General features: G+C 30.8%; 1 protein-coding gene across 1 annotated transcript; it reads right to left on the bottom strand.

Moving 5' to 3' along the window:
* Nucleotides 1–657: 657 nt before the first annotated feature.
* Nucleotides 658–10,438, bottom strand: LACS6 (long-chain acyl-CoA synthetase 6). Its single transcript, XM_085740204.1, has 23 exons — nt 10,218–10,438; nt 8,864–8,924; nt 8,701–8,778; nt 8,485–8,556; nt 8,281–8,362; nt 8,072–8,177; nt 7,899–7,975; nt 6,252–6,296; nt 6,082–6,168; nt 5,719–5,808; nt 5,562–5,641; nt 5,373–5,466; nt 4,779–4,867; nt 4,594–4,682; nt 3,338–3,467; nt 3,108–3,226; nt 2,545–2,668; nt 2,369–2,455; nt 1,890–1,993; nt 1,697–1,782; nt 1,317–1,403; nt 1,137–1,223; nt 658–1,051 (listed from the first exon to the last, which is right to left on the bottom strand). Exons 1-23 carry the CDS (start codon nt 10,339–10,341, stop codon nt 956–958), a joined length of 2,094 nt encoding a protein of 697 aa, XP_085596330.1. The 5' UTR covers nt 10,342–10,438; the 3' UTR covers nt 658–955.
* Nucleotides 10,439–23,039: the final 12,601 nt, after the last annotated feature.

Raw genomic sequence — 23,039 nt, forward strand, 5'->3', positions numbered from 1 at the left:
ATGCACATGCTGTCAAGTCTATCATATATTTCTGTTTTTTAAATGAAAGTCTGTCATGTACTAGTTTATATTTAATAATTTTTTACGTTTAGGTCTCTACAGCAAAAACATTGAGGGGCAATTGGTTCCTCAATTTTTTAAATATCCAAATTAGAATTTTGATTATCTTAGAAATTCAATGTAGTATAATCGTGTCAACCAAATTCCCTTTTATCACTAGAGGCACTCCTCGTAACAAAGGAGAGCTTCGACCTCAACCGTATTAAAACCAAGCAAAATAGTAAAGAAATTTGGGAGATTAGTCATTTTAGTCACTGAATAAGAAAGGAGTCGTCACTTTAATCCCTGAATGCAGATAAATTGCGAAATAGTCCCTGAATGTAGACTCTGTTAGTCAATTTAGTCCATGAATGCAGACTTCGTTAGTCAATTTAGTCCTTAAATGTAGACTCCATTAGTCACTTTAGTCCCTGAAATTGACCAACAAAGTCTACATTCAGGGACTGTTTTACAATTTCTCTGCATTCAGGGACTAAAGTGACAACTCTTCTTCCATTCAGGGACTAAAGTGACTAATTCTCCAAAGAAATTTAACAACCCAATTCCCAATAAAGTGAATTCAACAGCAAAAGTTCCAAGTCACAACGAGCCACATGGTTGATCAGTGAAAATAATATTTATTGAGAATAAATATTTAAAATCCAATAATGTAATTTATTCTTGAGCACTATGAATATTAATCTATTCCTACCATAATTCTTATTAAACAACTACAACACAATACAACAAGAAATCGCAGGATCCTTTCAATGGTAAGTTTCTGATGTAGGAGCCATAATGATTAAAGTTTATGATGAGTGCTTTGGTCATGTATCTTTGTTTATCTATTTTTTCTTCGTGTTTGTACAAAGATGTCCAAAACCTACTGTGATGCAGTGAGGAAGACCTCTCAATTTCACAAGGGTTTCTGAGAAGGGTCGGATTTTGAGAGCTCGCTATACATATCAGATATTGCTTTACCGAAGTATTCTTTCGCTTGAGGCCTCTTAATCTGAAAATCAAATGCACACACGTTAATAAAAAATGCACAGTACATGCTAAATGATAATTATGTAGTCTAACAACTCAATGCTTGCCTTCATTGTCGGAGTCAGCAGACCATTTTCCATCGCAAATGGTTCAGCCACCAAAAAGACCGCTTTTGCAAATTCAAAACCTCTAAGCTACAGGGCATAAAAAAAAGATACAGATAACATTCAATATTATTGACAATGAGGCTTTACAAGGTAGCCGTACACATAAAATGAATAACTTACTTGAGCGTCGCGTCCAACAGCGTCCATCTCAGCCAAAACAGCTGCCTTTGCTCTTGGATCATTGCAAAGTTGTGTTAAATCATTATACTATGCACACAAAACAGAGAGAAAATCAGTTATTATAAAATATAGCTTTCATAAATCGAACACCAATAAGCAGAAAAATAAAATAGAGTAAATTTCATAAACTACTTCGGGACTTGACAAAAAATATATGATTTTACCTTATTGATTTCAAAACTACGCAAGCTACCTTATTTTTAACCATTTGATTAATTATCCATTTGATTTCAAATTTATAACTGACTGCATGGTTTTGAGAGATATTAATTGTTCTACCAGAAATTATAAGATTTAAACAACCAAAAAGCGTATACTACCACTATGTTTTGGGAAGCAGCCCATGCTTTCATGACATCAGGATCCACCGAGACAACAGATACCAAAGAAGAATTAAAACTATCACCTATAAAAGGTAAAAGAAGCATCAGCAATCTAGAAAGGGATAAAGGAAGAGATGCAAACAACAGAAGACACGCACACTAAATATGTAAGCATTATTCCTTTCCTTACCATATATAAAGCACTGTGCCACAAAATTGCATTTGACGTATACATTTTCTATCTTCTCTGGAGCAATGTACTCACCTTGTGCCAATTTAAAGATATTCTTCTTCCTACAATGAGATGAAAAGTAGGTTTGCATGGTTAAAAATACTTAGCCATTGTTGTAGAAAGTGTGATGAGAAAGTACACAGGAAGGTTGGGATCATGTTTCAAGCTCATCTTGCTGAAGTCGAATATATAAAAGTTAAATGAAGGCAGTATGCAGTTATAAGTTAACAGCATCAATCACTGAACAAAGCACCATTGGAAGATAGAAAACTCACTTTAAAGTATCGTTAAAGTCTGCTCATTGAAATGAGCACACTTGCATCAGATGAAACAAATATGGATAGCATCAAATTAATGATGGATGATGCTCTAAGAATTCACATTTCTTGATAAACAATATAGACTAATATTAAGATGGTGATACACTTATATCTCACCTATCAATGATTTTGAGACGACCGCCAGCTATCCATGTCCCAATATCTCCGGTATGCAACCATCCCTCTTCATCGATGACTTCTCTCCTGGTCAGTTTAATGAAAATTTAGGCACATTGTAAATAGGACATGATAAATTCAATTAAGGAGCAGCATAGAACAGGTGAGGTGGTTACGTTTGAGCTTCATCTTTGTAATAACCTTGAAAAATAATTGGACCCCTGACACAAATTTCACCGCGGGGGTTGGGCTGATCATCAGATGTATAATTCATCTCCGGAACGTCTACAAGTTTTATCTCTGAAATAAAACAATAAATCTTTTGGCATTGGGTGCAACAAGCTGTAGATATAATAATCTAAATAAAAACTTCATCTTTACATTCTTTTTAAATTAGAAGGGGACAGATACAAAATGTGTCCAAAACCCCTTTTATATTCAGATCATTTGAATTATAGAAGCAACATTGATTGCACTAAGTGGACACCCTAATTCAGAAAAACGATAGCAGCCCTATAGCATGCATTAACTAGACTTGCACATTCAGCAGATGCATAAATGCATCAGTCCAAAAATTTACAAGATAAACAATTCAAATAACCGCAAGTGATGGGATGTTACAACTGGGGGATGGAGGGGATTATAGTTTGACCATTTCATGATCAAATTGGTTGTTATATTGCTTTACCTAACAATTAATATGCAGCAAGTTATGTGATGTGAAATTCATACTACTCACCACAGGCTGGATTTGGAGAGCCAACGTGACCACCAAGTCTGTCACCATTATCAATGCAGCTTATAACACAAGTAGTCTCAGTCATTCCATAACCTTCAGTCACTCTCCCACCAAAGCAACTAGGAAATAGATGCCGCAGATCATTAGGTCAGGATGAAGCTTATTAAAAACAATAAGGGAAGGGCAATTTCTCTTTAGTAATGTATGCAACAATGTTATGCAACACTTACATCTTTAAAAATTCCATGACATCAGGCGATAAAGGTGAGGCACCTGATACCATAAGACGAACTCGTCCTCCAAGTTTTTCTTTTATCTTATTGAAAACTAATCTGTCCCACATTGGAGATGGGTTCTTGCCTAAAATAAGGAAAAATGTGGGCCGAGAGTAAGTTGTCTTTCGAATGATTGTAAATTTCTTTTAAGACACACAAATAAGAGAAGAGGTGTACTTGTGGATAAATTTTGATCAAGAAAGTAATTGAATAGTAAAAGCAAACTATCAAAATAATGACGAACAGCTAAGTAACATATAACCCTCTCAATTTATCAATTGATCGAATTATCAATTGATCGAAGTTCTAATTGTTGGTTGAGAAGGAAAGTAAAATTTGTCAATTTAGTTACCATGATATTTTGATCAATATATTTAAATCACAGCAACTTGGACCTTATTAAAAAAAAAATATATATATATATATATATAAAATAACTCTTCTTGATTCATTGTAGTGAATACTTTCAAAAATAATTTATGAGGACAAATAAGTTCTACAAACTAAATAAGAGAAATTTACAATATGAGTATAATCTCAACTTGAGCCTCTATCTGTTTGTCCATGGAAAGTTGGAATAGACGGGTAACCAACTGCACAAAATTCTACTACAATTTTATGCCTAGGCTAATTTAACTTATTTGATTCAAAAATTCAAGTATCTCAATTCCGTTTTCTCTTGTATAGTGTTTATATTTGTACAAATCCTTGAAAAGATAGAGTAAAATATTCAAATTCCAATAGTACTTGTTGATCTGATAAAGATTGAAAACGTCTGAAAATAATGATGCTTTCCAACTACAAGACAAGTGTTTAGCAGCGGCTTATTTCCAAATAAACGTACAGTTTGTGAAACTCAAACCAGACGTTACATTTTTGTTTTGTTTTGCCGTTTATGTCATCCAAAGACCAAATTTTTTAAGCTAATTAAAACAAAAAACACAAGCTTTGGAAACCAAGTATGATATTATAGTCCTATGGCTGAAAATGAGATTCAACCACCATCTTCTACAAGGAATAAAGCCATGTAAAAGGTAATCCAGACATTTTAGCAAGGATAAATAGGCAATTTGTAACCACTACCAATGAATGGAGAGTAGGAGAATTACTTCGATTCAAATATCATTAGCTATGTAATATAATGAATAAATCAAGAAAAGTAATTATGCAAATATATGTTGTGCAAAAGATATCTCATCGTATAATTTTACCATGCAATAATGCCTGTCTTTTAGCATTGTAAGCAGCATTGAAAAGCCTCTCCTTCAGACCACCAGATGTTTTAACAGCATTAATAATACTACACGCACAGAGAAAATCAAATGGCACAATTAATATACAAGAAGCATACGAACAGTTCTAAAAATTGCAGTGTGAATGAATATGATAATTCTACCCGGCATATATTCTATTATATAGGCGAGGAACACTACAGAAGACAGTAGGTCTTAGAGCTGCTAGGTCATCCATTAGTTTCAGGTTATCCTGTATGCAAAGGTTAAAAAGAAAATGTCAGTCTTGCCTGAAAACATCACAGGATCTAGTGATACAAAATCCTCAGTGTAATTTATAGTATAAGGTAGTACGCGATAGCTTTATAATCCATGCATGGATTATAAAAACTCCACACAGTAACCAAGCATAGTGTTATAAAAGAATGTAACTGCTACAGAAACTGATCAATCCACCATTTCATGAAATAGACAGTATGAAAATGTGAATACAAAAACATCTTATGAGCTTATTATACTACAATATATTGCAAGAGAAATCATTATTTGTCTATTACATCTAAACTAAATAGCTATTATCATAAGCACCACATCATCTAAACTAAATAGCTATTATCATAAGCACCACATTCATGCAATACAAGTCTAAAGCATAAATTATAGGTCTTTAATTTTTCAGAGAAGTACAAGTTCATTCAACACTGATAGATATTTGGCAAATGAAAGGAAGAGAGAAGCTTAATTTGTTTAGGACACACCCCCTGGTAGAATCCCACTGCAATGCCAAAATATACTGTCATGACTTGATTCGCTCGCTCATAAATGTGTGCCAAAGGGAGATAGGATATATAACTGAAAATCAAAGGAAACTAAGGTAAAGACATTAGAATAAAATATCATGGACAAAAAATGGCAAAAACTATTGTATACACTGAAAAAGAACTTACACATCTGAAGGGTTGAATTTTTCATCTATAGTGGCCCCGGCAACATTTGCAATGAAGTTTTCATGGGTCAAGACAGCACCCTAAGCAAAGAAACTATTTTAGGGGAATAATATACCATCAAGAAAAGTAAACCATGATTTTATAGGAACCTCCGCACCTTTGGGGTTCCAGTTGTGCCACTTGTATAGCAAATGGTTGCAACATCCTCAGGCTTTGGGGGGCAAAAGGGCTGAAGATTGCTGCGTCCCTATATCCAAACCACACAAACAATGAGGTGACAAATTTATCAAATAGCAGCAGATCAAATCAATTGCAACACACCATTTGTAAAAAAAGAAATCTAAAACCAATAGACCACAATATATAGATAGAAGGAGCCCAACCAAAGAAACACTTCCTAATTCCTATACTCCAGGGAAGCAGGTAAATATAATATCATATAATAAAACAAAATCTGGTATGAACACACTAAATATTGCACCATAAAATCAACATTGTTTGACTGAGACAATTAGATTACCTGACTAAAAAGCTTTGTGTATGAAATAATTTGAACTCCATCTGATGATGGAAGTGATGGAATTTGATCATCTATACCTCCAACTACCTGAATACAAACAAAAAAGCATTATGGACTTGCTTTGTGAAAGAACATTTAATTGCAAACATAAGCCATGAATCCACACATACCACAATAAGACGCACAGTTGGAATTTCAGACAAGTAGCTCAGCAACTGCAAGGAAGGTGACATGATCCATAAAGTTTGCAAAAGAAGATTGAGAATTATATATGATACACTAGTGAAAAAAGGATAGAAGCATGAGTGCATTTTATCTGTATTTCACTAGAGGATAACCAATTAGTTGATGCTGATCACAATATAGATAATAAAAACTCTTCTTTTATCCCAAACATAAAATGTTATCGCTCTATTATTTAGCATTGTTGTATAATATGATCATCCTTATATAAAATATTTACTCATAGGCTTATTTAGCATGGTTGTATGATATGATAATGAATCCTTACATAAAATATTTACTTATAGGCTTTTAGCCGAAACACCAAACTTCAATCACCGGAACTTAAATGCTAAGGCGAATAGGGGCTAGCAATCAAAATTCTTAAGTTCCCACTCTACAGATAATAGTGACTGTTGACTAGTGGACAGTTACTGAAAAGACAATATTTTATTTAGCAATCCTGATCGGTCTACAAAAGTTAAACAACTTAATCTTATTATGATTTAAAGTCAAAATGACATCATTTTCATACCAGTAATGGGGTGCGTTCTAGAATATTGTTCCCTCCATTCAGCTAGATGGACTGAAGAGTTTGCTAGCTTCACTCACAATTTTATAGAGACATAAATTATAAACATTTAATTTTTTGTTGAAACAGGTAACTAATTTCTTTTGAATATAATATTTATTACATTCAATTGGGCCAAAGTAAAAGTCAAGACCAAAAACTTATATGGCTTAGATAAATTGTCCTGCTTGATTGATAGGAACAAGATCGGATTATAAAAGAAATGGTGTTTATTGAGCTAAAAGAACGGTGATAGTGCATGTATTCGAGAGACAAGAAATGGTGTTTATTGATCTAAAAGAACGGTAACAGTGCATGTATTCGAGAGACCTGGTGCTCTCCTGCTCCAATTTCCAAAACCAAACATGTCAACTAGGGCCTTTCTATTATTTATAGCCTAGGCTCTCTGTCACAATTTTCCCTCTCAGTGACTAACTTCATAATTTAATAGTCTACCTAATTAATATATTTATTATTGATATTATTCACCTACCTGTTCCAGTTATATTCCCCATCCAATTATCTTCGTCTGTCACTCAAGTATCAACTTTGCATATCTTGACATATGGTTATACACTCACGTTAGGAAGCAATCCTTCTATGTTTATAATCATCATTTTTTTCTGAGCAACTTCTTTTGAGAAGTGGCTGACGTAATGTCAAGCAGTGTGTTCTATAGCATAAACTGAATATAATGCTAAATTTTTTATCAGTTTCTTCACTGGCTCATTGTATCAGTAATTTCGTGTCATCTTCATAATCTGAATTGGTTGCTTGTGCAATAAAGAACATGTGTCCTGAATTTAGGTTCAGAAGGGATACATATCCTAGTATCTATAAACCTTGTCCATAAACCATGAAATCTTAAACCTAAGACTCATTGTATAGTAATCAAATTGGGGAATGCATCAAGCTCATACTAAGTCACCAAAAAGGAGGTGAATGATTCTATAGTATTCAATTTGAAGGTAACAGAGAGAATATATACAATATTAAGTTTAAATTGAATCTCATATGTACTTACTGAATTTAATGTTTGAGAGACACAAAATATAACTTGCACAAGAGCATGGTTAACAATATATTTGACAGCATCAGGACCTACAGAGCAAGCAATTTCTTGCTGTTAATTCTTAAAATTCGGCCAACATAAATATGAAAGAAAAAAAGTTCTCTCATAGACTATAGGCAACATACCAAGAGTGTCATATAAAGGCACTGATATGTATGAATATGCAGAGCAAGCATGATCAACAATGAGCCACTCAGGTCTGTTAATAAAATACAACCCAATGCCAGCACCCTAGAAAGGCACATATAAATTAATGGTTAAATCAATGGTGCCGTGTAAAAATAAAATGATAATCAAATAATAGTCAACCATGTAACTGTGATCTAGCATTCACCTTTGGGATTCCATAATGAATCAAACCAGAACCTATTGCCGACCGAGCAGTACCTGCTTCTCCATATGTCATCCATTTGTACCTTAGGAGTGCAGGAAGAAGGGGAAATGATGAGAAGGATGTAAAATAAACCTGAATGAAATTAAAAAAATTTAAAAAAAAAAAAAAAGAAGGTGGAACTGGAAGCTTATTAGAGCTGCTTACTCCCCAACTGTTCCATCGACACGAACACGGGTTCCCAAATATTTGTAATCCCGAAAAGTGTCAACTGCGTGCCTATTGTTACATAGTTCAACAAAATCCACATCAATTTCTAAAGCATGAAATATAATTTCTTAGTGAAGTGATGCTTATTAAGATTAGACATTAACCTCATGAAGTTTAAATTAAGTTTTGAAGAGAAAAAGGAGTAATGCTCACACAAAATTATCATGCAGTGTACCAACTTCAGGATGATCAGGGAACCGGTTCATCAGCTTCAGAGGAGAGCGTACGGATCTGCCAAAGGAATTAAGTAGTATTACACATGTGGCCCTAGAAATATGTATAACAATTGAGATAAGGAACATTGAAAGTGGTATACCTATACACGTTCCACTTTCCTGTCTGCAGTTTCTCTGGGAGTACAACACTATACCCTTGCTCTGCTCAGAAGTAAAGGTCAAAACTTAAAGATATCAGTATGATTGACGAAGAAAGTAATTGCAAGAATGCAATGTATTATTAATAACAATAGTCGTAAAGTCCATTTGTGAACAACATAACTTCATCAGTCGTGAGAAAGGTTCAACAAATGTCGGCATTACATATATAATCCTTTGCGTAACATGAACAACATACAATTGTTTTAAAATTCGACCATGCATTGATCCAGTGACGCATTGGTTCACAGTTTAATGGTTTCACATGGTTGAACTATGGTGAAAAAAGTGATGAGTGAACATATTTTTAATATTATACTATGATATGATATAATACTAAGTATAATAATTCAACATGAAATAATTAAAAAATTAAGAAAAAATAAATTGGAAAATGATATAAAATGATCTATTCTATTGTATGTTATGTTTTTTTAAAGCAAAAAACGATAATAAACCTTAAATAATAAAATTTATCTATATGAAACTTTATAACTTATCATTGGACCTTTATTTCACGAAAAGAGATATTTCCTAAAATGCAAAAAACATACTGTAATAGAAAACTGGCAGTTTCAAACCGGTATTCAGCAACCGGTTTTTACCGATCTGACCAGTTTTGGGTTAAATAAACCAAACACAGTGTCAACAGTGGTTGTAGAATTAGGCCAGTTTTGCATTTCTAAACTTATTTCCTCAAATTAGAAAACTAATGACCATTGTACCGTAACTAATATTCAAATTTCATAGGAAATTATCACAGTTAATTAACTAACAAAATTAGTGAGATGATTGACCTGGACCCTAACATTTCCCTAAATATTAATATGATAAAAAAGAAGTCCATATTAATCAAGCATAAGTACTAGTAAGTATTGTTCCTAATCTTTATTAATAAGCCCCCCAGAAAATGAAGTGGCGATAAGGAATCAGGTATTGTCAAATTAAAAAAAAAAAAAACTAGGAATCGGGAATATGCAGCATTCAAGTTTGTCGAATTGTGAGTTATTTATGACAACCAAACGCATCCCATACTTTTGATAGTACTATGCTATTACACATAAAAAGTGAGACAAAGTAAATATTCCTTGGTTCAGCATATTTACTTATAAGAATTTTGAAAATCCATTAAACTATTTGGTTGACCCATGACAAAAGAAATAAACTTTAGACAGCAATCATATGGAATTGAATAACAGAAAAGAATAAGAAAACGCATATCCACATCAAGAGGAGTATCACAATTTCATGATGATCCACCTAATTAATTTCCAAAGTGAGAGAGAGAGAGAGTACCGGAGAAGAACTCGCCGGCGGTGGGATTAGATTGAAGATAATCGGAAGAGTTATCATCGGCGGCGGTGATGAGGTGGGCGTTGATAGCTTTGAGACGACGTTGCGCGGTAGGTGTGGGATCCATGATGATGCAATAAAAACGGGAAAAGTAGGAAAGAGTGTTTTGTATGAAAATGTGAAATGAAACAAGAAGAGATTATTGGGGCACGCACAACAAGGTTGGTTGTTGGTTAATGTATACTTATGATTTATCCTAAACTAAAATATTTCATCATCAACCCTTTGTCCCCATCTCATTATGGAATTTATTTATTTATTTATCACTTTTTCAAAATAAAATAAAAATATGAATTTTTTTAAAAGGAAAAAATATGGAATTTATTGCTTGAAAAAAAATATATTTCTTAACAAAAAACATTGAATAATAATTTGATATTTTGGTATGTAATAATATTTTTTATCTCTTTCCCTTCAAAAAAAGATATTTTATTTCTTTGGTAGTAGTATTGTTTTCTTGCCATTGGTCTCATATCTACTACGTCATGATGAATGATGCATATGTCCAAAAATATGAATAATAGGGACAAATGGAGGGTGTACTACATAGTATGTATTCATAATTTTGTGATTTTATGTGTGGTGTTCTTTTTTATGTCTTATTAGTTCGTAAGTTTTGATAGTAGAAAGGAACAGTAATTGGAAAAGTATTAGTACCAACAAAAATAGGAAAAGTATTAGTATTATACTAATCTTTATACTAACAATTTAGAGTTCTTAGAAATAGCCTATTTCAAAATCCTCTCCTCTAAAGATGTCCACCTCAACAAAATCCTACTTGGCATTAGTTCCAAAAATTTCTCCTTATTTTTAACACAAGCTATATAATTATAATTATAATTAAAAACCGTTTTTTATTTAACATTAAATTGTACATAAATTGGTTACAAACAAATAATTATTAATATAATTATTGTTTCGATTAAAATTTATATGTTACATTAAAAAATTGGTACGTTACAATCAAATAATTATTAATATAATTATTGTTTCGATTAAAATTTATATGTTACATTAAAAATTTGTACGTTACAATCAAATAATTATTAATATAATTAGTATTCGATTAACATTTATACGGTACATTAAAAATTTGGTAGGTTACAAAATTATAATAAATAACTTGAATAAATTATATTTTGAATTTTGGTCCGTTACACTATTACAATAACCTACTAATTAAAAATTTAATTGTAGTAATTAGTTTTTAAGGTTATATAATTAATTTTTATTCGTTACAAAATTATATTACTTGATATCAATAAGATATTATTAAATTTCAAATGTTATGAAGTTAATTTTTTGTAGGTTACATGAAATATAATCTAATCGTTTAATGCATATTTATAATATTAAAGACGTTGGTAATATTAATTTTAAAACGGTCAAATTAATTAATTAATAGATATTAACTGTTATGGTACTATTTTTCTATATAAATAGTATCACTTTTGGGTACGAGTACACAAGAATCACAAAATATAGTTCTTCTTTTTCTGTTCTCTGGTTCTCTGATATCTATATTATAAGTTATTTCTGTAATTTTTCTACTGCAAAGAAAAATGTCTACGAAACACGACTTCATCTATGATGTTTCGCCAATAAAACAATCGTGGACATTGGTTGTGAGGGTTCATGCTTGGTTTGTTCAAGATTACAAAAATAAAAAACTACCATTTTCCATGGAGTTGGTTCTAATGGATCGAAAGGTACTTTTTTCATATCCTTTTTTTTTTGGTGTATTTTTTTGTTTAAAGTATAGTGTTTTAATCTTTGTTATCTAGGGTGATCGAATTGGTGCGTCTATAGGAAGAACATTGATCTACAAGTTCAAGGAGCAGCTCCAAGAGGGAATGTTGTTCACGATTTCCTCATTTGATGTTGCTTGCAACGTGGTTCGTATCGACCATCTCGCATCGAATACAAACTGAATTTCACAATCAACACAAAAGTCAAATTATCTAAAACTGCTTTGGTCCCAACAAATGTGTATTCGTTTACACTTACACCTGATGTTTTCAATGAATCTTAAGACAACAACTACTTGGTTGGTAAGTGACTATAATTTTCTTCCTGTATATTTTGAGAGTTTTTAGAAATAGCCTATTATAAGAATCCTCTCCTCTAAAGATGTCTACATCATCATAATCTTACTTGGCATTTGTTCCAAAAATTTCTCCTAAATAATAATAATTATTATTAAAAAACATTTTTTATTTAACATTAAATTGTACATAAAATACATAGTTGGTTACAATCAAATAATTATTAATATAATTATTGTTTCGATTAAGATTTATATGTTACATTAAAAAATTGGTACATTACAAACAGATAATTATTAAGATAATTAGTGTTTCGAATAAGATTCATATGTTACCTTATTACATTAAAAATTTGGTACGTTACAATCAAATAATTATTAATATAATTAGTATTTCGATTAAAATTTATACGTTACATTAAAAAATTTGTAGGTTACAAATTATAATAACTAATAATTTGTAAGTTAATATTAAATTTCAATTGTTATATAATTAATTTTTTGTCAACTACATCAAATAAAATTTAATTTTTTTAATACATGTTTATAATATTAAATATATTAACAATGTTAATTTTAAAATGGTTAAACTAATAATTAATAGATAATAACGGTTATGATATTATTTTTGTATATAAATAGTCGCGTTTTATGGTACAACTAATCCACAATCACAACAAATTATCAAAATAAAGAGGACATGTTTTAGAGTGATTTTATATGGTTTAAGTTGTCTCTTCTCATGTCGTTATTCCGTGTATTTTTTTTTCCCAAAATAAAGTTCAAGTGTTAGACATTGAATTTATGATTTACATTTAATTATACAATTTTATTGTACGTCTTAATACTTCAATGGTATTCTATGTCAATTTTGTTAAATTCAATTGAGAAGTTATATATGTGTTTCATGTTGATTTGTCTTCTACTTTACGCAAATGTTTTAGTTCAAGATAGAAGTCATTATGCGTCTTCACAACACCATGTCTCACGTGAAAATAGTTCTATCAAATTGTTAAAAAAAGGTTACTTGCATGAAAAATTAAATAAACATTCAAATTTATTAAAAATGCTGCATAATAAAATTTTGTCAATTACATCCAAGGCTTAAATGCACTTTTGGCCCCCTATGTTTGTCGTCGTAGCAATTTTAGCCCCCAACAAAAAAATGCAATTTTGACCCCTTAATTTTGTCATGTTTAGGGAAATATGCTCTTTTGGCCCCTTATCTTCACAAAAAAGGTGCGAATTTTGGCCCCTTTTTTGGGACACGTGGTGGCTTCTCAGCATAGTTGCGAAAATTAAGGGGTCACAATTGCACTTTTTTTGTTAGGGGGCCAAAATTGCTACGACGACAAACATAGAGGGCCAAAAGTGCATTTAAGCCCACATCCAAATAATAATTAGTAGAAATAACATTACAATTAATAAAATAATGTGCCGATATGATATTGGTCGGTTGCAATAAAATAATAATTAGTAAAATAAACGCTTTGATTAAATGAGAAATTTTTTGATAAAAATGTTGGTCGTTATAACAATATAATAAACAATAAAATAAATCCCCTAAAAAATAATAATAACAATAATATAATAGATGTTATATTTATTTAAAAGATGTTACATAATATTTTTATTATCATCAAACTAATTTTGAACCCCCATCCCACCCCTTTTCTAATAACAATGAAAATTTTAATGTAAGTTACTTAATATTTAATATATTATATATTGATGTAATTTTTTTTTGAAGGATTATATATTGATGTAATTGGTGACTTGACTAAGGTGAATTTTGTTTGTACGAAGACTCCAAATCAATTATCTTAAAAACACTTTAAGCACAAGATGTGCCTAAAAAAGGAAAATACAAAGTTTAAGATGCAAAGATACAAAAGAACCAAATCATGAGGTAGAATAACCAAGCAAGTATAAGCATTATTCCACCAACAATTCAACTCAAAGTACGAACCTGATTTCTTAGCATTATGTCTTTCCAAATAATCCAAACACAAGTCAACCAAATCAACTGAAAACTGAAACAAACTTTTTTTTTGGAACAACTGTGAACCACCGAAATGAAGAGTACATGAGAATTAATGGAAAAAACACAGTAATTATCCAACCAATTTAGAATATTATGTAATATGTTACTAAAGAATTCACACTCAAAATACAAATAATTAATATTTCCCTCTTTCTCACACCTACCACAACATAAAAATGAGTCCATATTTAAAATACTATATCAAGCTAAGTTATCCTTTATTAGAATTCAGTTATTCAAGTCCTCCACAGAAAGAGATAAATATTTTGAGGAGTTGCTTTGTTCCTAATGAGATTTTTGAGAGTCATAGGGTCATCATGTTCCACCTTCATCATCAGATGATATACCCCTTTAACATGTTATCTTTCAAAATGATCAAGTTTCCATGTCCACTTATCAACAACGCTAGCCTTCAAAAACAATGTTGTCCAACAAAGAGCAACAGTATATCCCTTGCACCTCCTTTAATTTTTTTTTTATGACATTGTCTCCATCCCATCCAACCTTAACCTACGCATTTCCTCGAATGGCACATAGTTCTTTTGAGATAAACCAAAAGGTCTTCTAAATATATTATACAAAGAGCCACTCTACAACCACATATCATGGCAAAAAATTGCACTTTCTCCATCACTCTCCACTATCATCAAGTTGTCATCAAACCAATTTCTAATCTTCGTCTCCACACCTATTTTAACACCATAGAAATATTTCCACCACACATACACCTAACTGCGCCCTCTGGTCACATGAACTCCCTCCAACCTTTTCTAAAAAGTTAAAACTTTAAACTGCAAACTCATTGATCCATGTTAGCTTCCAAAATCATTTACTTAACAAAGATAAGTTAAAATTCTACACTCTACGAACCCATATCTCATAACTAAATTAACCAAGACACACCTTTTTCCACTTAACCCAATGGACCCTCCTAGCTTCCTCACTCTCTCCCCAATAAAAAATAATAAGGATTCAATAAAAGAAATTATACTTATGTGAGTCATGAAAAATGAAAGAAATTAAACCAATTGTGGTGGATATTGAAAGAGAATACAAAAGATACATTACAAGAAATAAGATGAATGTCATTGAATTGAATTCAAATGGGTGAACTTGATTTGTATTTTTTATTTATTTTTAATATACAATACCTTCTGATATTTAATTATTTGTCAATAATTTTGAAGAGATATCGGTTAGAATGTACTCTTTTTCTATCTTTCAGTGAAACAAAAAAGGAGACTCTAAAAATTTAGTTGGCAAAAGTTAAGTTGTTACAAGGTAAGTATTTATAACTATCAATTTGATCGTTTAATATCATTGAAAAGTACGTATCTATTCATTTACTTGAATCATTTTATTTGTTTCTTCAGTGATTGGAAAACGAACGTTACAAAATTCTTTTTAATCAACTAAGATCAAATTCAACCGTTAAATTATGGAGACAAAAAGAGCTAAAGAAAACATATGCTTATTTTGTTGGAGGGAAATTTTTTTTTCACAATCTTTTAGTAAATATATTTTCTAATAAATGGTAATGTTTCTGACCTTTGTTTTTTACCTTTACTTTAAGTTACAATTTTGTGAGTGAAAATACAAATTCTCTTGCAAACTACCTATTTTAGTTGCCTCATTTATCCCACATTAGTATATCAAACGAATTTTTGAACCTTACGTCTAGGATCACCATTAAGGAGTTGAAGAACTGACATGTTTTGAATAGGAACATAGATCTCCTCCATTTTTCTTCCGCACGTTTGGTGGAGGTTTTAGTTTGTGGATTTTGTGGGTTTTTTTTATTCTCATGAAACAAGTTCCAATAGATGGTACTTTTCAGAAATTTATATTTTCTTTATCAAATCAAGAAAACTAATTGCATATAAGTTTTTTCTGTACCAACGAGGTCCTTTAAGTTATTTTACCTTAACAATTTTGGGGATTTTAGATCTTAAAAATGCAAGTTATTCGGGACATAAAGTTACAGTTAAATAACTTAAAGGACCTAAGTGTTACAAACAATACTTAAAGAAATAATGTGTTACAATTAAATAACTTAAAGGACGTAAGATATACGAAAAAGACTAATTTGTTACAATTAAATAATTTAAATGACCTCCGATGTAATTTATCCTTTTTTTTATTGCAATCGGAGAGAGTATTGTGATTAAGTAAAAAAAAAAAGTTATAATTTTATTAAGAGTGGCAGACTAAAAGAGAGGTAATCATACCTGTTTTAAGCACAATTGTACTTTTACCCACTATTTAATCATTCTCACAAAAATAGTTAAATCGTTGTAAAATTTAACTTTTTTGTTCTCAATAAATAGTGATTCATCATTTAAATTTTAAATATGAGGATAAAGTACGACATAATGTCAGAATTTTGTAATGAAATGAAACTAAATAAATAAAATAGTATTTAAAAAACTAATGTGCAAAATCCGTTAAAGAATTTTAAACAAAATGTATCCCGTGCTTGGCACGGGTCATTACACTAGTTAAAAACAAAGGAAAGGTATTTATCTTATATTTATTACCAAGAAAATAAAGAAGGAAAGGTATTGATTTTGGAAATGAGTCTTGCTATATATTGCGAACAATGTTATGCTGATAGTGTATAGGTTTTGAGAAAGGAAAGGAAAGAGCATGAATATTGTTAATATATCTTTTTTTGGTAGAGGTATAACACTTGTGTAAGCGAAAGGAAAAATATTGTTATAATAAAAAATAATTTATCAAAAATAAAATTTAAAAAGGATAAGTATTGATTTTAGAGATACGATTAAAAAAATTGACAAATATTCATAGTATTTTATAGTTGTACAATATTATTACTACCCGTGTCCTCGTGAGTTTAGCTCAGTTAGTATGGACAATGCATAAAATATGCAAGGTTGGGGTTCGAACCTCAGCCACCGCCAAAAAAACATATTACTACCCGTATTAATTCTTGAAATATTACAAACATAAATGTCATTATTTTTGTATTGACCATCCTATTACTTTCGTCTTTTTTTTTTAGGGAACTATTACTTTCGTCTTGACCATCCTATTTTAGAGATTTGGTCTACATAATTTAAATCTATTTTAGAGATTGGTCTACATAATTTAAATCTGGTCATAAGATAAATTACATATTATTAAGGGTCATTTTAAATAGAGATCAAACTCATATTCTCACGTTTTACCTTTAACTAAATCTTATTAACTACTTGAGTTTAACTACATAAGCACATACACAAACATCTCAATACAGTAAAATATCAACAGATGTGTGTGTGCAATGCTTGTTTATACAATGTATATTGTTAATATGATCATTAATTAAGTCCGTTAATAAATTGGCATTACAGTTTAAGAAAAAAAAACTTATATATTTAATCATTGTCGTGTGGTTATTTTCTTATGGCTTAGGCCCTTTTTTATTAAGTTAAAGTAATTATCATTATAACCTCAAAAAATACTTCAAATTTCATTATAAATAATTAAACGTATTACTTTTTTTAAGAAGAATATTTAAATATTACTATCAAATGCTTTCTCGGTTTCTTAACTTCTATTGTTTTTTGTAGCTGTAAAATAAGTATGGACGTAACTTTTCCATGTAGGAGGATGAATTCATGGAGTTTATTTTGCATTCTGTTAGAAAGAAAAAAAAAAAAATACACAGTCTAAGGATTTAGGCTGTGTTTGTTAAAGCGGTGGAAGTGCAAAAACCGCGTTACGAGGCACTTTCTGCCATGATTTTTAAAAGCTACAAAAGGTAGCTTCTGCTTTGCCGTGATTCTGTACCGTGGTTTTGGGTTAATTGAAGCTATTCCAAACATACACTTAATTGCTAGATACAAGGGGACTAAAATGTGTCATTTTGTAATTATCGTGAGTGCCCATATTAATCCTTAATTTGGTGACAAGATGAACTAGGTTGACAGAGTAGATTAAAACATTAATCATAAGCCTAACACACAGTCTTAGAATTTTAAAATTTTCGTTATGAAACTTTTAATTGGATTAACTGGGTTTTTAATCTTTTATTTGCAAGTCATTTTATTGTCGGCTCATTCTCTTTCCAATGTTCATTGTTTCTTTGATTGTTTTATGTCGCACTACTTCACTTTTTTATAAGGTATTGCTGTGGATTACTATTCTGGTTTCAAATTTAAGAAAAAATCAAATAATATTTATATATGTGGTTAAAAATTTGAATTAATACAACTACTTGTTTGGCTTGTGTTGCTTATATTTGAAACTAAAGGGACTACGGAAAAAAAAATTGCTTACGCCTTTTATTGGTTATCGTCACTTTCTTCTCTACATGAGGTTTGGCAACTCATTTGATATAATGGTTAAGATGTTGGAGGTCCAGAGTGTAAGTATTACTCCCTCTGTTTTAAAATGAGTGTCGCTTTAACCAATTGCACACAGATTAAGGAATGGAATGAAATAATCATTAGACATAACACTTTTACTAAACTGCCCTTACTTTATAAGAAAAGACAAACTTAAAGTTGCATTGAAAATTGTGTGAGAGAAAAGTTGGAGTATTTATTGAGGGTATATAAAAAAAGAAAAAACTAACATAATAATTAATATTTGCTTAATCTTTATTATTAGAAAAAGCTTTCTTATTTGCTTAATCTTTGCTGCATATTCTATTTACATGTTTATGTTGCATTTTTTTGTCATTATTTTCATGAATGTTATGAGTTTTTCGTTTCAACTTATCTGTTTCAGATTTTATCTATTTGTTTCAATTTTATCCGTGGAACCGAATATACCTATGGTCAAAATTCAAATATCACAAACTAAAAAGAAGTCAAGACCATTGCTTTTCCACTATAGATAGTGAAATTTTTTTAATAAAATAGTCAAAGTAAACTAACTAGTCCATCATCACGGCCACGAGGTTTAGGGTTCTAGAAGAAATAGAAAAGTACTCCCTCCGTCCCAAATTGTATGTCGTTTTAGGGAAAAAAATTGTCTCAAATTATATATCGCTTTTACAATACCAATGCAACATTAATGATATTTTTCCTATTATAATCTTAACTATTTATTAATCTCTCTTCTTTCAATTCTTTCATTTATTTTTCTCATATTATTTATTAAGGACAATTTTGTAAAACAACTCATAAGTATATATTACCTGTACCGCGTTATTTTACTAAAATAAAAAACGAAATATTAGTCAAAAACTCAATCGATATACGCTGAGATTCAAAGTCTTTTTTAGTCATTGGGGATTCCAATTATATTTATGTAGTAACTTTGGATTATATTTTCGGTGTACACAATACTATTCATAAAGTTTAGTTGATTCTTCAAAAAAAAAAAAAGTTTAGTTGATTATATGTTCATCATCCAATTATTCAATGACAAGTCATATTTTTATATTAATTTATTTAAAAATTAAATTAAATTTTAAATGACCTTTGCCTACAAATTCGATATTCAACCAAATTTCGAGGGGCTTAAGAATATATCTATAATTATAGGTATGAGGATAAAAAAATTAAGCAAAATTGCGTATTCGGTACTTTAAATTTAACATATATTCCGGATTGATCTTTCAATTTCTTTCCCCCTGCATATTGGTTCTTTAATTATCAAATTGTGCACGTGTAGTCCTCTTTTTTTTAACTTTTGTTAAATGCTATTAAAAAAATTGTTGAATGCTCACTTGACAAGGTAGCATCAGTATTAGAATTTTTTTTTTTGAAGGAGAATTTTTTTTAATATGTCCTTATGAGCTTAGCTCAGTTCGTATGAACAATGCATAAAAATATGCAAGGTATGGGGTTCAAACCCCGACCACCACAAAAAAAAAATTTAATATATCTACTAACAATATATTAAAATGCGGTTTCCTCCTCTCATAACCTTCTGTCCCCTTTACATCCAAACCTTTCAGATCTGATGTAGCATTTAGCGGTGGTGGTGCACTCTGCCTTAGAAGCATCACCTGCTCACCGTCGGTGCCGCCGCGGTTGTTTTGTTCACTCACAGGTTTCACGTTTTCGGTTCACTCTTTGAATCGTTGATGTTTTGATGGTTGTTGCAGAGGTAGTCATCGTCGTGCAGTGATGTCTCCTTGTGGGTGTTCCTGTGTTCGCCTCTCCGCCCGGCTATCTCGTCGGATGACCAGCTTTGTTGGTGTTGCTCATGGCGGTCGCCACCGCGCGGGAGAGTTTCTTTTGGGGTCTTTTTCAACGGTTTGCTATTCTCTTCTCCTTTTGGTGACTGTTCTCTTTGTTTAATCCTCCTTTTGATGCTTGGGTGAAGTTGATTGCAAGGAACAAGGAGGATGGTTAAGGTGTTGATTTCAAATCTGGTGCCTGCCGGAGGTTTTGTGCAAGCTTTGCTGTTGTTGATGCTCCGCGGTTTTTGTTTTCAGCTGGTTTTTGCTTTGTTTTTGTTGTAGGTTTGTTGGTTGTTTTGTTCGTGCATGCCGGATTCTCCGTTGTTGGGTGGTTTGTTCGTTCAAGTCTCCGGTGGTTTCGTGTTTGATTTCATTGACTGGTGGTTCTGGATTTTGTCCCTTTTGGTGGTATGGATGTGATTTAGCAGCTTGCTTGTTGCGGTGTAGGTTCATAAACCCGAAAGGGTCGGTTTCACAAAATCCGAAAGGGTCGGTTACAATAACCCGAAAGGGTCTGATTTCTGACGTATTGGACTCGTCCCTCGATCTGAGTTCTAACGTGTTGCTTGCTCGAAAGAGCTTTTATACTTGTTGTTGAACAGGGAGCTGTTGGCACTTGGATTTTGTTACCGTGTTGGCGGTTGGTCCATTCGCCATAACTACACTCTAATTGTTCTTTGCAGATGTTCACTTTTCATCTTTTTTTGTAACCTGGTTTCGCGCCCGTACGCGGGTTCGCGGGGTTGCGTCTGTGATTAGTGAACTTTTGTTAGGATATATTAAAGTTAATCCACTTAGGCTGTTTTATCTCGTTGTATCCCCGTTTGGGTTTTCCTTGGTCAGGTCATACGTCCCCCCAGTCTTTGTATCTTTCTCTTTTTTTTTTATTATATTTTCTGTTTGCATAAAAAAAAAATCTACTAACAATGTATGAAAGTTGAAGTACAACAAAATTTCATAATTGTACTCTTTAAAACTCATGATCTCCTTAATTTTATGTGCATAATGGTCATTTTGCAAAATTTAATTTAACTATTTTAAATTTTTTTAAAATTAATTATGGCTAATGGTCATCTGTAACAAATTTTGACGGATAACTATGAAATTAATTAATTTGTTAAAAAATTACGGATAATGTCATCACAACTCTAACAAATTTTAAGGGATAACTATGGAATCAATTTATTTGTTTTTCAAAAAATAACTTTTTTTTACCATGTTTTCAAAAATTGACTTGAAAATTTGTTTTTTTTTTTATGCGAAACTAATAAGTCTTTCGAATACTTTTAAAACATTATTTGTTTTTTAATTAAAAATAAAAATGTATAGTCAGTTTTTTCTCTAAAAAAAATGTAACTAATTTCCACTTTCAGATATAACAAATTTCCACCGATATTTGTTTTTTGGATGCAAATTAATAAGTTTTTGAAATAATTTTAAATTTAAAATATTATTTTTTTCATAATCTACTAACGTGGGTTATAGCATAAATATAGGGAAAAAAAAGTTTATGTTACTCTTTTACGCCATAAGTATAGGAAAATAGTTTATTCTGATTTTTTTAATCTCTTAATCTTGCTAATTTGCATGTAATTTTTTTAATAGAAACGATACATTAATTTCTTCAAAAAAGAAATGATACATTAATGTTAATATTTTTAAAATAGTCATTAGTTTTCAAAATTCAAGCATATCAACTTTCTCATATTGGTATACATAAAATTTGATTTTGGAGATATATATAAGTACATAAATTATACAATGAGTTTGGTTGAAATATTTAACGGTATTTTGGAGAAACAATACAGTGATGTTGATATTTTGAAAATAGTCACGAGATTTTCAAATTTTATCATATCGACTATCACATATCGTTAAATAAAAAATTTATTTTGCATATATAAGCTTATAAAATCCTCAACGAGTATGGGGCAAATATTTATTGGTGTTTTAAATATAAAATAAAAAGTTATTTAATAGAAACACTGCATTGATGGTGATATTTTGAAAATAGTCATGATTTTTTAAAATTTTGTCATATCGATTTTCTCATATATGTACATAAAAATTTATTTATATATAAGCACATGTGTGGTGCAAATATTGAACCGAGTTTTGCATATTAAATAAGAAAGTTATTCAATAGAAACACTATATTAATGTTTATATTTTGACAATATTAATGAGTTTCCACAATTTTATCATATCAACTTTCTCATATATTTAGATAGAAAAATTGTTTCTGCTGATAAAACACATAAAATCTGCAACGGGTGCGGTGCAAACATTAAACAGTGTTTTGCATATAAAATAAAAAATTATTTAATAGAAAAAGTACATTGATGTAGATATTTGAAAACATTATTTTTTTTTATCATTTCTTCTTGATCAAAAAAAAAAGATATTTGAAAACAGTCACGAGTTTCCAAAATTTTATCATATCGATTTTTCCATACATGTACATAATTTTTTTTATGCATATATAAGCACTTAAAATCTGCAACGGGTGCGGCGCAAATATTGAACGATGTTTTGCAT

The sequence above is a fragment of the Medicago sativa genome, chromosome 1 (assembly GCF_051527215.1).
Source record: "Medicago sativa cultivar Bolivia chromosome 1, Bolivia_mono, whole genome shotgun sequence".
NCBI lineage: Eukaryota > Viridiplantae > Streptophyta > Magnoliopsida > Fabales > Fabaceae > Medicago > Medicago sativa.

Excerpts from the sequence above, each read along its gene's own strand:
- LACS6 (XM_085740204.1), bottom strand. The coding sequence starts at position 10,341 with ATGGATCCCACACCTACCGCGCAACGTCGTCTCAAAGCTATCAACGCC. Across the intron at positions 5,642-5,718 it reads GCACAACTGGAACCCCAAAG|GGTGCTGTCTTGACCCATGA; the intron begins GTGCGGAGGTTC and ends TTCTTTGCTTAG. Across the intron at positions 2,456-2,544 it reads TACAAAGATGAAGCTCAAAC|GAGAGAAGTCATCGATGAAG; the intron begins GTAACCACCTCA and ends TAAACTGACCAG.